Here is a 13,847-nt window from a genome sequence, read left to right on the forward strand (position 1 = left end):
ATGATAAGAAAATTAAGTTGGCAGTATAATAAAACCATACCAGCAATCTTCAAAACGTCACAAATTGTAAAAAAATAAAACACTCTATTGAAAAATCGAACGAACAAAACTACGCTAATCTTATCCCAATAATTATATCGAATTTTCTTCATAAAGATTGCGCAACACGATGGAAGTCAGAAAAAAAACAAACAACAACCATTAAATATGCTGGTGATAAAAAATAGGATGCAAAATTTAAAAAAAAACTGCGGGGGAGCAAGGAAAATTAAGCAAGCAGGATGGAAAAGATAACCGTTTTAGAAGCAAGTTAGAGAAAGTAAGCGCGAAAGCAAAGAGCTCATGGTTTGAATATTACATGCATAATGTCTTTTCTTCCCTGTTATATATTTATAAATGCGGATAACTATGATCGAGAGAAGACGGTCACAACTAGGCAAACATCCTTGAATAAGGATAAACCGATAGTTATTTCAATATTTTCCTAAGACGAAAGTTTTCATTTTCGATTTTGCTTTTTGTTTTAGTTAGAGTTTGGTAATTACGCAAACCATAAACAGAGAGAATGCAGCAGAATAAAGTTAGAGAAAGGTTTCATGGCGGACTTAAACTAAAAGAGATAATTAACTAAAGACTAGCAGAAATGCGAACGGACGAATGCAACGAAAACACGAACAGAGAATGGTGTTCGTAATGAAAATTAAACGGACAAATGAAAATATTTAAAGTTTACATACACCAGTAACCGTTTTCCCGATGCTCCCAATTCAGTATGTTCCGACACAGTGTATGTGTGTGATACTAATAAAAAGAAGCTTACAGAAAAAGGAAAAGTGAAGAGGCGTAAAACAAGGATAAATAGGTGAAGGAATAGAGGACGAAAAGAAATAGTCAGTGAATGGAAGGATTCGGTCAGTCAAATCAATACATCTGCAGCACAAGAATCTGGAGATAAGAAACATACTTGTTATTCAACGTTATGCACCCGTGAAAAGCATCGAGCGACGAGGGCAACGACCATCGTCTTTTGTCAGCATTTTCCATCCTCCTTTGGGAGTGGTTGCTAGGTCAACTATTACAGCACAAAAATGCTACTGGGAACACCTTCTAGGCGGTTTTGAGAAAGTCATGGTATATACAGTGCCGTTCTGCTCCAACTCCCCACGGGGTAAATTTAAACAATAAATACCTTCCATCAAAACTATCCCGTCCCACCCCCTCCATTCCCGTCGTTTTCCCTATTCCAGAACCACTTTCCTAAACACGTCGATAGGCCCATAAGCTCTTTTTTTACATACAAATATTGTTATACCACAATTTCGAAAACTTAAAAACAAAAATGCAGTAAAATTTATCGCGATTATTTCATTGTTAGTAATACTTGTAAATAGCATCAGGCCAGCGTTGCTGCAGGCTGCCTGCAGGCCAGAGAGCATGAGCAAAATCTCACTAAAATCCAATCGAACGAAGATAAACGCTAATATAAAAAATTACCATACGCTCCATTATTTGACAAACGAGTAGAAAACCATGATTTTTAAACCGAAAAGAAAAAGTCAAAATATGGGGAAAATTAACGAAACAGCAAAACATTACAGCAAATGCAATGTAGGTGAAAGAGAATCAGGGGAAATGCAATGTAGATGAAGGTTAGCCATATAGAAGATATAGATAGCAAGAAAGAGTAAGGTATCCGTGAAACAAAAATGCAAGTATTGGCCATGCACAGCAACAATGTAGCTGCTGTGTGACGACTCTGCGGAATGGAAGAATCAGACACACAAACAATACACAATAACACACATACACACTAATGCGCGCGCGCGCACACTTTCAAAACCACCTCCAACCAATCATGTACTAACGGTTTACGAGTTCTAGTTTTAATGCAAACTATTAAATTATGCATTAACAAACATATTCGAACGCAAAAGGAAGGATATCGAAAGCACAGATAAAATGGTAGGCAAACATTTTATACTCTTTCCTTTTTTCCGAATACCAAAAACGGAAATACCGTTACAGCCGGAAAGCTCAGCGTCTTTCCGAAGGGCACAAACGGTGAAACAAAAAGCAAATCGTATATATATATAAACATTATATAATTATACATACATAAATATTATAATAATAACAAACGAACAAAAAGTGTCTTTAATTGAATTTACATTTATTGCAAACGCCTATTAATTAGTGATTTATTGAACCGGAATAATTTAGCTATTGGAATTCAGGATGGCAAGTGAAAATTGTGCAAAGTAAAGAAAAGAAAGTTGGACAGTTAATGCACGAACACGAATGGTAGATAGAGTAGCAGAAGGATATGCAGCTCACTCTTCCAGCCGGCTTGCTGATAGACAGAGTATATTTAAACCATTGCAAAAGTGAGCGGCGAAGGAAATAGAAAAATGTGAGATACAAGAAGAGAAGCAAAACGAAACTATTGATCAGTGCCACAAGCAACATGCCAAGAAATAACTATTGTTAAATATTTCTATTGAGAGAGAGTCCGTATGAGTAAGTGCATTTTGAAAACAGCCAGACGCAACCCGATTTGAGAATTGCAAGCATACAACGGGAAAGAAGAAGCAAACACAACGAATATGCACTAAGTACTAGCAACATTCAACACACCTTTACGTTTTGAGACGCATCAATCTGGATCCAAATTAAGTCAAATAAGATGCGCTCCGGCGATTGCTGCTAGGCACGAGCCGAGCACACGCTACCAACAGAACATACATATGGAAATATACAATTAATCATTCCAAGCAAGACAACAGAGTAAGTGGGAAGAATCGTAGTTATAGCTTAAAAAAGAGGAAAAAAGGCAGTGTATCGAAAAGTATATTAATATATATACAGATATACATATATAATTATATATATATATATATGTATACAGTTATATACAACAGAAAATATTAATTGCCAAACTCAGCCAACTCTCGTACATGTGTTATTTAATTATTTGACTTGTTACATCCTCAGTTGGAACAAATAACGAACAATTAAACAAAAACTGAAACAAACAAACAAGTAAAGATACCACGAATAAAAGAGTGGAAAAAACGAAGAAAACACATACAAGAGAACGAAACGACCAGAGATTTTTTCTATGCTATTCGTTAGAAAAATACACAAAAGTACCAAGTCAGACAATAAAGATGAAAACAAACTTAAAAATATAAGTTATAAATCTAAATTTGATTTAATAACAGTGTACTGCGTTGTTATTTCTTTGAGTGATACTTTTCTCTTTTAAGTTATTGCCAATTTTGTTTGCACACACTTCCGTTTCCGCTTTTATCACTAATTTTGGCTATCCAAAACATATTGAGCGGTTTAAAGTTTACTATTTTGATCATGTTAACTAATTTATTTGACTACTTTTTAGTTTTCCCAATAAAACAACGTTGAACCTTATTCGCTTGATAACAAATAGACTAAATAAATGCTTAGATAAAGTAAAAAGTTAAATACTATGAGGTATAAGGGCTCTATAAAAAGTTAAGGTATATATCTATTTAAAACAATATATCTAAATGTGTGATATTTAAAACAAATCCCGTATATATCTCGATTATATGCAATCAATTTTATAATTTATTTAATAATTACATTTATCTTTTTTACAAAATATTTTTTCTCTTGCTATTACGTACCTGTGTATTTGTCTATCAAACCTCAAATAAATAGCGTTTCTACTGATTCTGAAAACGCTTTACCAATATTTGGCGTAAAATGAAAGGAGGAAGAAACAGTCAACGTTAATTGGTGATTCATCAATGAGAATGAGTAAGCATTGTTTTGTACAAATATTTAAAAAAAGGCAATATTACTACCACGTACGTACAGTATAATGTATAATGTATAGCTAGTACGCACAGTATAATGTTTTAAAATCAAGTTTGCCCTCAAATAATGTTATACACGCGAGAATACGTTATTTTCCACCTGTAGGTGACAGCTTTGAAAACCCCATCAATCGATAAAAGCAATCGTTCTCGTTATTGCATACCCAGCACCATATAGCATAGATGACATTTTCATCGAGTTTCCCTTGTAACTAGTCCCCATTTTCCCTTACACAGTGGCAGCTACGGCAAGATTTTTCTTTTCTCCAACGCGCAGGCGTACATGCCGCCATCATGCGTCCTCCTTGCTGAGAGCCCTTGAAATACCAGCGCAGCCTACGGAAGGAGATGGAACACAACACAAACAGTGTGTAGGTCCGGTAGTACGTAGTGCGCTGGTTGCTCGGAGGACTGGAAGGTTTGTGGTAAAATTTTTACTTCGAAAGATTTAATTAGTTGTCCACTGTGCTGTAATCAATAATTGAACGACTTTAGAGTTATCGTCAAGCTGAGGTGGGGCGAAGCGAGCCTTTCGAAAACGACCTTCGGCGTAAGGTTGTTGGAAGTGCGGAAGGCCTGTGGGAAGGAACAGCGCATTTAACATATGTCAACACGGCATACAATTCAAACCAGCGGGAAGAATCGTCACCAGCCGTAGCCTGACAACAAGCAATACGATTTTCGTCGATCAACCCGTCGAGAGAAACTGAAATTAGTAACTCGAAAGACAGTTGTTCGCGATGGCCACCACTCCATCGTCCAAGGCCAACGCAGATGATGCGTCCAAGCTCGGCTATTCGTACGTAACGCCGTCCGGCATGTGCCTACGGTTTCGCCAAAGCCTGGCCCAGTTCAGTGACCTGTTCAGCGAGTTCAACAAATACATCGCCCCGGCGTACCATCACGACCGCTGCGAGCGCTCCGTGCACATGCGACTATACTCGATGAACAAGCGAGAGTTCGCGACCGTCTTCCTAGCGTTCTTTGCCTGCTTTGGGCTCGGCATCTTTATCGGGCTCGCTGGGCCACCAATAACAGTTATGAGCAAGGTAAGTGGCAGCTCGCTACTACCGAATGTGAGTGGGGAAAGCGGGGGCGGAAATGGACACCTGGCGAAGGGCCCGTTCGTGATGCGCACCCCGCTCATGACCACCTATTCGCAGCAGCTATGGATCATAGCGAAGCTGCTGACCGCTAACACGGACGACGAGATGGTGGACAAAAAGTTTCACATCAACGTACAGATCGAGGGCCTCACGGCCGAGCATAAGCCGACGATGGTGTACGGTGCAAGGGCGGGTGGTTTAGGAATGGGCGTGGAGCTGAAAAACCGGACACGCCACCTGTCTTGCAGCTACGAAGAATGCGATGAGTTTACCGTTCTACACTTCGGTTTTCTGGACTACGCGCACTATATCGTCACAGTGCGCTTCTACGGGCTGGAGGCGTTCCATCAGCGTTACAACATTCGCACCGTCCAGTTCTACTTCAAGTCTTACAATCCTGCCTTCACGCAGATCGAGATCTGGTTCCGATTCATCTTCGTGCTGTTCACGTTCATAATTACATGCTGGTTCGCGCACACACTCCGGCGCTACCCCATGAACGATTGGTCAATCGAGCAGAAGTGGATTTCGATATTGCTACCGTTGTTGCTGATGTTCAACAGTAAGTTACTAAACATAACATCTCAGTCAACCCGGTACCGGCAACATAAGATTTTTAACTTACCGTTGGTTCCTTTGCAGATCCCATTTTCCCGCTTATCTTTATCGCCAACAGTTGGTTCCCGGGCATGATCGACGCACTGATGCAGACCACGTTCCTGTGTGGACTGCTCATGTTTTGGCTTTGTGTTTACCATGGTTTGAGGCAGAACGAGCGCAAGTTCTTATCTTTCTACCTTCCCAAGCTGATCGTTGTTCTGCCGATCTGGCTGTGTGCGGTTATGCTGGGAATTTGGGAAAAGTGCGATGAGCTGAACGATCCCACATACAGTCACTTTGAGGATTCACAAAACTACAACGTAAGGAAATATGGCTGGAAAAACAATAGAACGTTAATGTATATTCTTATTTCCTATCTTAACAGGGTCTTAAGGTATTTGTTTCCATAGCCGGTGTAATGTACCTGTTGTATCTGGGACTTTTGATGCTCAAGGCGTATTCCGAATTACGTTCAATGCCATACTTTGGTAGGCTTCTGATGGAAAATAAGGCTAATAGTGTTTTCATCACGAATTATCTTCTTCCCTGCTTTATAGACATGCGACTACGAATCCTCACGCTCCTAATGCTGATCGTACTGTCTATTTCACTGATTGTAACACTGCAGCACTTCGGCTTCGACACATTGGAGGACAATTTTATAGCACAACTGTACACCAGCTACAAGAGCTCAGCACAGTTTATGTGTTTTTATGGCCTGCTAAACTTCTACCTGTACGCTATGGCGTACGTTTATTCACCAAGCGGCCCGGCAGTGCATGGTAACTGATATTTGATGTTGACTCGAAGAAGAATCGTTTGACCACCGACCATGATTTGCTTTGCTTCCAGAGCCCATTATTGCCAAGGATAATCCAACCTTCTCAATGATCAACGACTCCGACGAAGAGGTTATGTACGGATCGGACGAAGAAAGCCGGCGGCCGTTGAACTCTGCGTGCAGAAAGGGAAACGATTACGATAGCGATTAAATCCATCTCCTATCCATCATTAGGCGGGCTGTTCCAATGGAATAATTAGTTCAATTACTTTAATTCTTACCCATCAATTAAGCGTCTGATATGCATTATAAATATCGTAGTTAATATGGATGAACAACAGGAAACCCACAATGAATCAGTTACAACTAAACGGCGTCGACAGAAGGGTCGTACATGAACCGACCGTGACATCCTCATCCATCCATTCCACTCCACTGGGGTACTTGTGTACTAACTTATTAATTTGTTGTACTGTTGATCATTTCTAGCAACACACTTTTCAATGAAGTAATTTCCTTACTAAGGTAAAGTGAGAATGCGAGTTTAAAACAATTTGTTTATCATTTTTGCAGCAGGTAAACAAGCAGCTAACCATTTACACTAACGAGTTGGTTTCTCCAGGCATGCGAACGTAACGCTTTCCAATAAGCGTTACGCGAAAAATGACAGCTATGGCGGACAAAATATCTCTAGTTTTTTTTTCAAAATCCATCCAAATAGGATTGCCTGGGTGATGAGAGTACATTAGCAAAGTTGGTTGTTCCTTAAGATAATCTGTGAGGTTGCACCTGAATCTGCTCGAATGATACGGAAACGTAGGACTTTGAATCGTACGAAAATTCACAGAACTAATGATAATAATTACATGTATAGGGTATAGGACATTTACCATTCATTCGACAAAGATTTACCGTGCAGCCTGCCTTCTTCCGGTAGGGTGAAATTATCAACTAACGAATGTATAGAAATAAAATATCACTAAACCAAGCGCTTTAGCGTATTTGATGTACTATAGAGATGTAGTAATACCAAGGGGAAACACACGTACGGGGCTGGTTGATTTGTATTCAAAATTGCATAAATATGTAGTCAAGTGGGTAAATTGCAAAAGCGTTCATCGCTACCCACTTTTTCGAAAGAACATCCCAAATAGAAACAATCGTATCTAATGGAATTACATTCTGAATATCTAAAGATTGAAATCTGTCATACCAGCTTCGTTTTTTAGTCGCTGTCATGGTCTTACTACACCGGTCACCATTGGTGGCACCGTACATTTCGTTTGTATTTAGAAAAATATTGATTAAATATCGAGAGATTGAATCAACATATGGTACTGTAAAAATGCCAATTATCCTTTTGAAGTGAACGATATATACGACATGCGTTATTAACCTGAACTGTCATCGTCGAGTCAAAGTAGAACGTAACGCTTATGGTAACGTGCCCGGCGATGCATTACACATAACGCTACGTGGTAGCCTGTTCTCCAGTCAGTCTAGAGTTGTCTGTCAGTCGGTTTGGACAGTGGGTGATTGCGACGCTGGAGATAAAAGTTGTAATCGATAGGAAAAGGGCTAATTACATCACCATAACATTACTTTAAACGTAGAGAAAGAGTGAAAGGACTACGGAAGGAAAGTTTACACGAAACAGCTCTCTGCCCAAGCCGGCATCGGGTATGCTGCGGCGAGCAGGCAGCGTATTTCGGGCTTCCTCTGTTTGACCGTGGCAACGAAACAACAGTTAAGCAAAAAAACTTAGGATAAAACAACAAGCCGAGAAAGAAATTTGCCATTTCCGTCAGTAGACCGTGCGCGGAACAGCACCGCTTCCCTTCGAAAGGTTTCCGGGTGTTGTTTCGCTGCGGTACGCAAGTTTTGTGTGTGTGTGCGCGCGCCCCCCGTTGGTCCGTGTAGGTGGCTGTATGTACCGTACGTGTGCTGCATCAACGTTTGTGACCAACGCTCCCATCCCTGGCTAGCAATCAACCCGCCAACACACAACTAGCACGCACGCAATTGTTCGACTCCAACTGGCCACCGACAGCTAGGTCCGGGAGAGCTTAGCGGTGGCAGCGAACCAGCATACCTCACCGGTTGCTACGATTGGCGGTGGCACCTAGCAACGGTGAAACGGACAGATTCGTGGGCACTTGGATGCATTGATCATTATACCACGAAAGGAAACATTCACGTGACAGGTGAGCGCAGCTTTTGACCATTCCTAAGTTCATTTTTATCATTTCATAAGTTTCAGCAGGTGCGGTACACTTTTTATCATTCAATTCCATCCCTGTTGAATCATCTCAACTTGTAGAAGCGTCAACAAGGGTGGCTAGAGTGTATGGACGGCTCGCACCGCTCGAGTGCGATGCGTTTTTCCACGTCCCTCCGTCACAAATTGACGCTTCATTTACACTCAGCAGAAAGTAGATGCTACAGAACCCCCAAACGTTGACTATAAAAGAGAGATGATACAGCATGAAAAAACAAAGAACCAATCAACCATCCGGCGTTTGAATGCTTGCTCTTTTCGGTTGCCCGACACCTACCTTCTTTTTTTTATCGGTACCAGGATACGGTGACGTGCCATGGCGGCAACGCAAACGGAAATGAAGTGTAGCAATTGCTCCGGTTCGCCAAGTGACAAGCGGAAAGCCGCCGCATCGCTTTGTGTCATCACCACCGTCGCCGTCGTTGTCGTCACAATCGGCAAGATGGTAAATTGTTTCTTATCGTGGAATCAAACAAGATGGCGGGATTGTAAAGCTCCCGGTAACGGGCCCAGGTCTGTGGGCAGGTTTGAGCACGGGCGATGGTTAGGGCGGACGAGCGGGGGAGGGGAGTGGCCATGAAGACAGGGCTGAGTTACGACCGCGGTCGGCAGAAGTGGCCGCTGATACCGATACGGGACGGCAAGTGCGGTTGATTGAGCAATGGTTCCGTCTGCTGGAGGGCCGAAGGTAGGCTCCACAACTCGTCCCCCATCAATTTTTTTCAAGTGGTCACATTCATAGATAAGGTTGGAAAAATCACCCTGTATCAAACCCCCCCCTTTCGCACAACCTTCGCACCATTCCTTGTCAATTTGTCATCAAGTTAAGGTTGTTCGGCAATCATGCTATGGCAAAAAAATGTCTTTTTGTGGGTCTCAACCGAAAGGCTCCTTCCTTCCAAAGCATTTTGTTTTTTAATTTTACTTCATGTTTTTCTCACTCGCTGCGTGGAAATGGATAGCTCCGAAGGGCGGCATTCAACTATCTTCTCGTCTTTTTATCACTCCCTTGATATCTTTTGTGCATTGAACGTAGCGTGGCGCTGCGTGAAATCTTGGCCAACTGATCACAGGTGAAATTATTCAGTACCAATTTTAGAGAATTTCATGCTTCCCCCTGTGTTTCCCTTCCGGGTGATTAGTAATTACGATAGGAGCGGCGCTTGCCAAGAGGGAATCTCTTTTTTTCCTCTTTTGGTAACGGCTCTGACCTTATCCGGGCGAAGTGAGTACACGCACAGCGTGAATCGATCGCGAAATAGGCTGACGAGCTACAATAAATATATGTTCAAATATAACGGCAGTTTCGGTGCGGCTGATCTGGCTGGCCGCGTTTTGTTTTTTCGACTTTTCGTGGGTTTCCTTTCGCCGTTCATCCTACTAGCGCACGATGCCGCGCATCTTTTTGGACAGCCAGAAGTCGGAACCGCCAACGGCCACGCATAACAACAACAGTTTCTCGACCCGGTCCGGCCCCTGTCTCGGAGCGTGCCTAGTTTTACGCCAGCGGTCCATCCAGTATTTGCGGTTTAGCATATTGAGAGATGGACGCGGATTGGAATCGAGCAACGGATCACACTACAAACCTACATGCATACACGCTCCTCACACGTGTATCATACGCATGCACTCGATCGATCGATACCCATACGACGAATAACCCGGCGAACCAGATTCCTGGACCGTTTCCTTTTCTTGTAGCGTCAACGTCTCGACATTTTACGACCAGGACAACGAATTTTCGCTTCGTCGGAAACTGGCGGATTGGAGACTTTTCTTGCCGAAGCCTTATTTATACATCGCGCCGGATTGCCGAGCGAAGCAAAGAGCTCAGACAGAAAGACAGGCTTTCGATCGATGCTGCAACGCGCTTCTTCGGAACGGAATTCTTACCAACGTTAAGTAAAGTTCACATATACATCGCGTTTGGCAAAACACGAGGCAATACCGACGCAATATGCACCCATAAGCTTAGCGTCACAAAATTGTTTCTCAATATTTTTCCACACGGTTGCCCAGGCTTTCTGTAGGCCTGCATTTTATTTCCACACAGAGGAAACTTGTCGCACCAAAGCCAACCCTACGCTGACCACGGTCCGACACTCGCCCTCCCTTTCCCGGGTGTGCTCTCAACTCTCAACCCAGGTTGGTAAGTGTTTATGGAAAGTTTTACGACCGAGAAAACTCGCTGCCATAGATTCCCCCTTTCCGTATTGCTCAGGAGCCTGGTGCATCTATTCGTACTGGAATTGGCTGAAAGTGCACAAACGCAAGGTGGTAGCGAGAGAGTTTATAAAAGCTTGCTTTACCGGATTATTTTTCTTAAGACTGTTGCGCTTGGAAATGAAACGCTTTTGCGTGTGTTGTTTTATAACTTTTGCCCTATTTTTTTTTTTTCGTAAAACCGCACAATACATAATGTGCACAACCAACAAGCTAAACTGGGGACTTTCGCAAGAATAAAAATACAACCACACACATCCACATATAGAAGGGCGCGTGTCACCCGAAAACAATAAACATGTAACCGCGCTGTACTGTTGTAAGTTGGCAGCAAAACTGGCCGAACCGTACAAATGCAACCGTCCCCACACACTTGTCTCTTTATTTTTTTCTATGTTTTTCGCCGCATTGCAAGATGCGGATAAGGGCCAGGGGGGAAGGGTAGGTGTGGTGGGACTTAAAGCTATGCTGATTGTATTGCTTCTCGCTTTTGTCCTCCTGCCCAGCGACGCGTATCGGCCGGCAGCATAACGCGCATTACACATAGCCATTTCAGCGGCGTAGAGGGAGTGGATAGGGGTAACGAAAGGGAAGGTGGGTGCGGGCAGCCGGAAGGGGAGGGGTTGCGCGGTTGGGCAGTAAGAATAATTCTCTAATTAGCTAGTCTCAGGTTTCACAAATTTTCATGTACCGATAGACTATCCTCCGGTGTGCAATTGTGGGTTTTCGAACAATCTGCATTTCTTGTGTAATATACTGGCTCACATTTTGCCACACTCAATTGCGGTTGGCTTTGTGGCGCTGGTGATAGAGCTTAGGGACGCTCGATAAAGGGTTCATATTGACGTGCAAAGAAATTAGTGCATTGTTTGAAATAATTTGTCATAAGGTAGTTATGTAGTTATGGCATAAATTAACGTTTACGTGTTAATTTCACGCTTTTAAAGGCTTGTTGTTTTCGATATTTCACTTCTCATCCCACCATTTTGATCATCAGCTGTCATTTACTGTTCAGTTCGAGATGAACGTCCAGAAGTTTCATCCTTCACCCGCCCTCTTGCTACCATCTCTCTTCGCAACGTGCTCGATGACTCATCAGAAGGGTTCTACCGAATGGACAAAACGGAAGCCACCCACAACTAGGGGTGAACAAACAAATAGAAGCTAAAACCCCGTACTCGAGCGATCGGCTATTTGCTTCTATACTTTTAATTTGCCCTCTCCCGCACACCTAGTAGAGGGACGAAAAAGTTTGTTATGTTTGTGCAAAGCGCGAGCGTAGATCAGCATACCACGAAATGGAAATATAGCTAAGCAAATATTGACAGATTGACTTTTCAGGCTCTCGCACAGAAAAAATGGAGAAACTCATGCTATTGCGTTCGCTGATACATGGAGGGTGCACGCTCTAAACCCTTGCTAATCATATTTTAACCCTAAACCCTAACCATCGCTTATCTAGCGAGCATGATATGGATGGTATCTTAAATTTGCAGCCTTTTGCAGCCCTCCGATTCCTAGTGATCAATTCTACGACAATACCCCCCCTTTATCGCAACTACTTGAAGTTGTAGCAAACTAACTTCGCACAGTTTCCATAATTGAAGATCATATCGTGTTGAAGAAGAAGAAGATCGTGCGACTGTTGTTCGGTTCCAATTTCAAAGTATTCAGGAGGTAATGTCTAAAAATGACAAAATATATCCGTTTACTACCTGGAACTGATAGCAGCAGTTTCATGTTGTAAATGTTAGCAGCATAAAGCTTTTTAAAATCCATTTTGGTGAGAAGCATAACACTTTGGCATAAATCGCTTTCCATAAGTGGATCAATTTACCTTCTGGACGTGGTTTTGGAAGCGTTAAGTATGCGATCGAACTCGGAAATGTTCCACCCTCTTCTCGATTCCAGTTGTACGGTGAAGTGCGGGCTTCAGCTTCCTGTGCGACTTCCCCAAAAGCTAAGGTAAGATCGCATACAAAGCGAGAGACGCCGGAAGAAATTTCTTCAGCAGGCAGCAAGCCTCGGTGAGATTGTTCTGCCCTCAATTCGAACAAACAAACAAAAAACTACAACCCCTCACAAGAGAGCAGCTGATGTTTTTTGGCCACGAGTTGCGGGGGGGAAGCATAGAAGCATAACACTTTTTCTCTGGCCACCGTGTGCAGGGCCACTAAGTGCACCTTTTACCCCCTGCATGCATCGCTTCAGTTCACGAGAAACACACCGCCATCTACACGTGTTTGTATGTGTGTGTTAGGGGGAGGGGGATGTTCATCACCTCTTCGACACCAACCCCTTTGCTTTAAACCGTGCATTTCGAGGTTCGCGCGTAATGCTCTTGATTCATGCATGCCGTTATTGGCGTTTGTGTGTGTCTGTGTGTGCCTGTAAAGAAGGGCCAAACACGAGACTCTATAATTGCATGATTCTATGATTATCTTTTTAACTTTCCCATCCCACCGAATGGACCGAACAGATCTGCAGATGACAAGACTGGAAACATAAAATAAATCACCAGAGATAGCGACAGTGTGAAGGAAACAGTGTAAGAGAATGATAGAGAAAGAGAGCGAGATAATGTCCATTGCGGAACAACTTGTACTTTGCCTTTGCTCCGGTCTGCTTGCGCATTTCCTTCTCGCTTTCTACCTACATTTTCTCCTTATGGAAAAGGGCATGCTGTCGGGGGGTACTGGTCCGATTTTCCATTCCACGTTTCCATCGTACCAGCCGCGGCAGTTCCGTCCTGACAATACAACGACCCTGTACATACACACATAGCCACACGCCCACAGTTGCCCCCAGCGGTAAGCAGGGCAACGTTAATTTTCTTTCCTCCATAGCCCGGCCGGGTGATTTTTCTATTTCCATTTCTAATTTTTCTACAACGATTTCTCTTTTCCAGCCAGTGCTTTGTGGAACGTCGTGGGGCTTCTGCCTACGAAAGGTTGAAGAGAAGGGGGTCCGTTCGATCGACCAGAGCTTGCGCGGCTGGTGCA

At 42.9% G+C, this 13,847-nt stretch overlaps 1 protein-coding gene across 1 annotated transcript; it reads left to right on the forward strand.

Moving 5' to 3' along the window:
- Positions 1-4,597: 4,597 nt before the first annotated feature.
- LOC131290909 (transmembrane protein 181) lies at positions 4,598-6,555 on the forward strand. The gene is made up of 5 exons (XM_058320096.1): positions 4,598-5,525; positions 5,606-5,883; positions 5,949-6,051; positions 6,121-6,345; positions 6,416-6,555. The coding sequence occupies exons 1-5, from the start codon at positions 4,598-4,600 to the stop codon at positions 6,553-6,555; spliced, it is 1,674 nt and encodes a 557-aa protein (XP_058176079.1).
- Positions 6,556-13,847: the final 7,292 nt, after the last annotated feature.

The sequence above is a fragment of the Anopheles ziemanni genome, chromosome X (assembly GCF_943734765.1).
Source record: "Anopheles ziemanni chromosome X, idAnoZiCoDA_A2_x.2, whole genome shotgun sequence".
In the NCBI taxonomy this organism is placed as follows: domain Eukaryota; kingdom Metazoa; phylum Arthropoda; class Insecta; order Diptera; family Culicidae; genus Anopheles; species Anopheles ziemanni.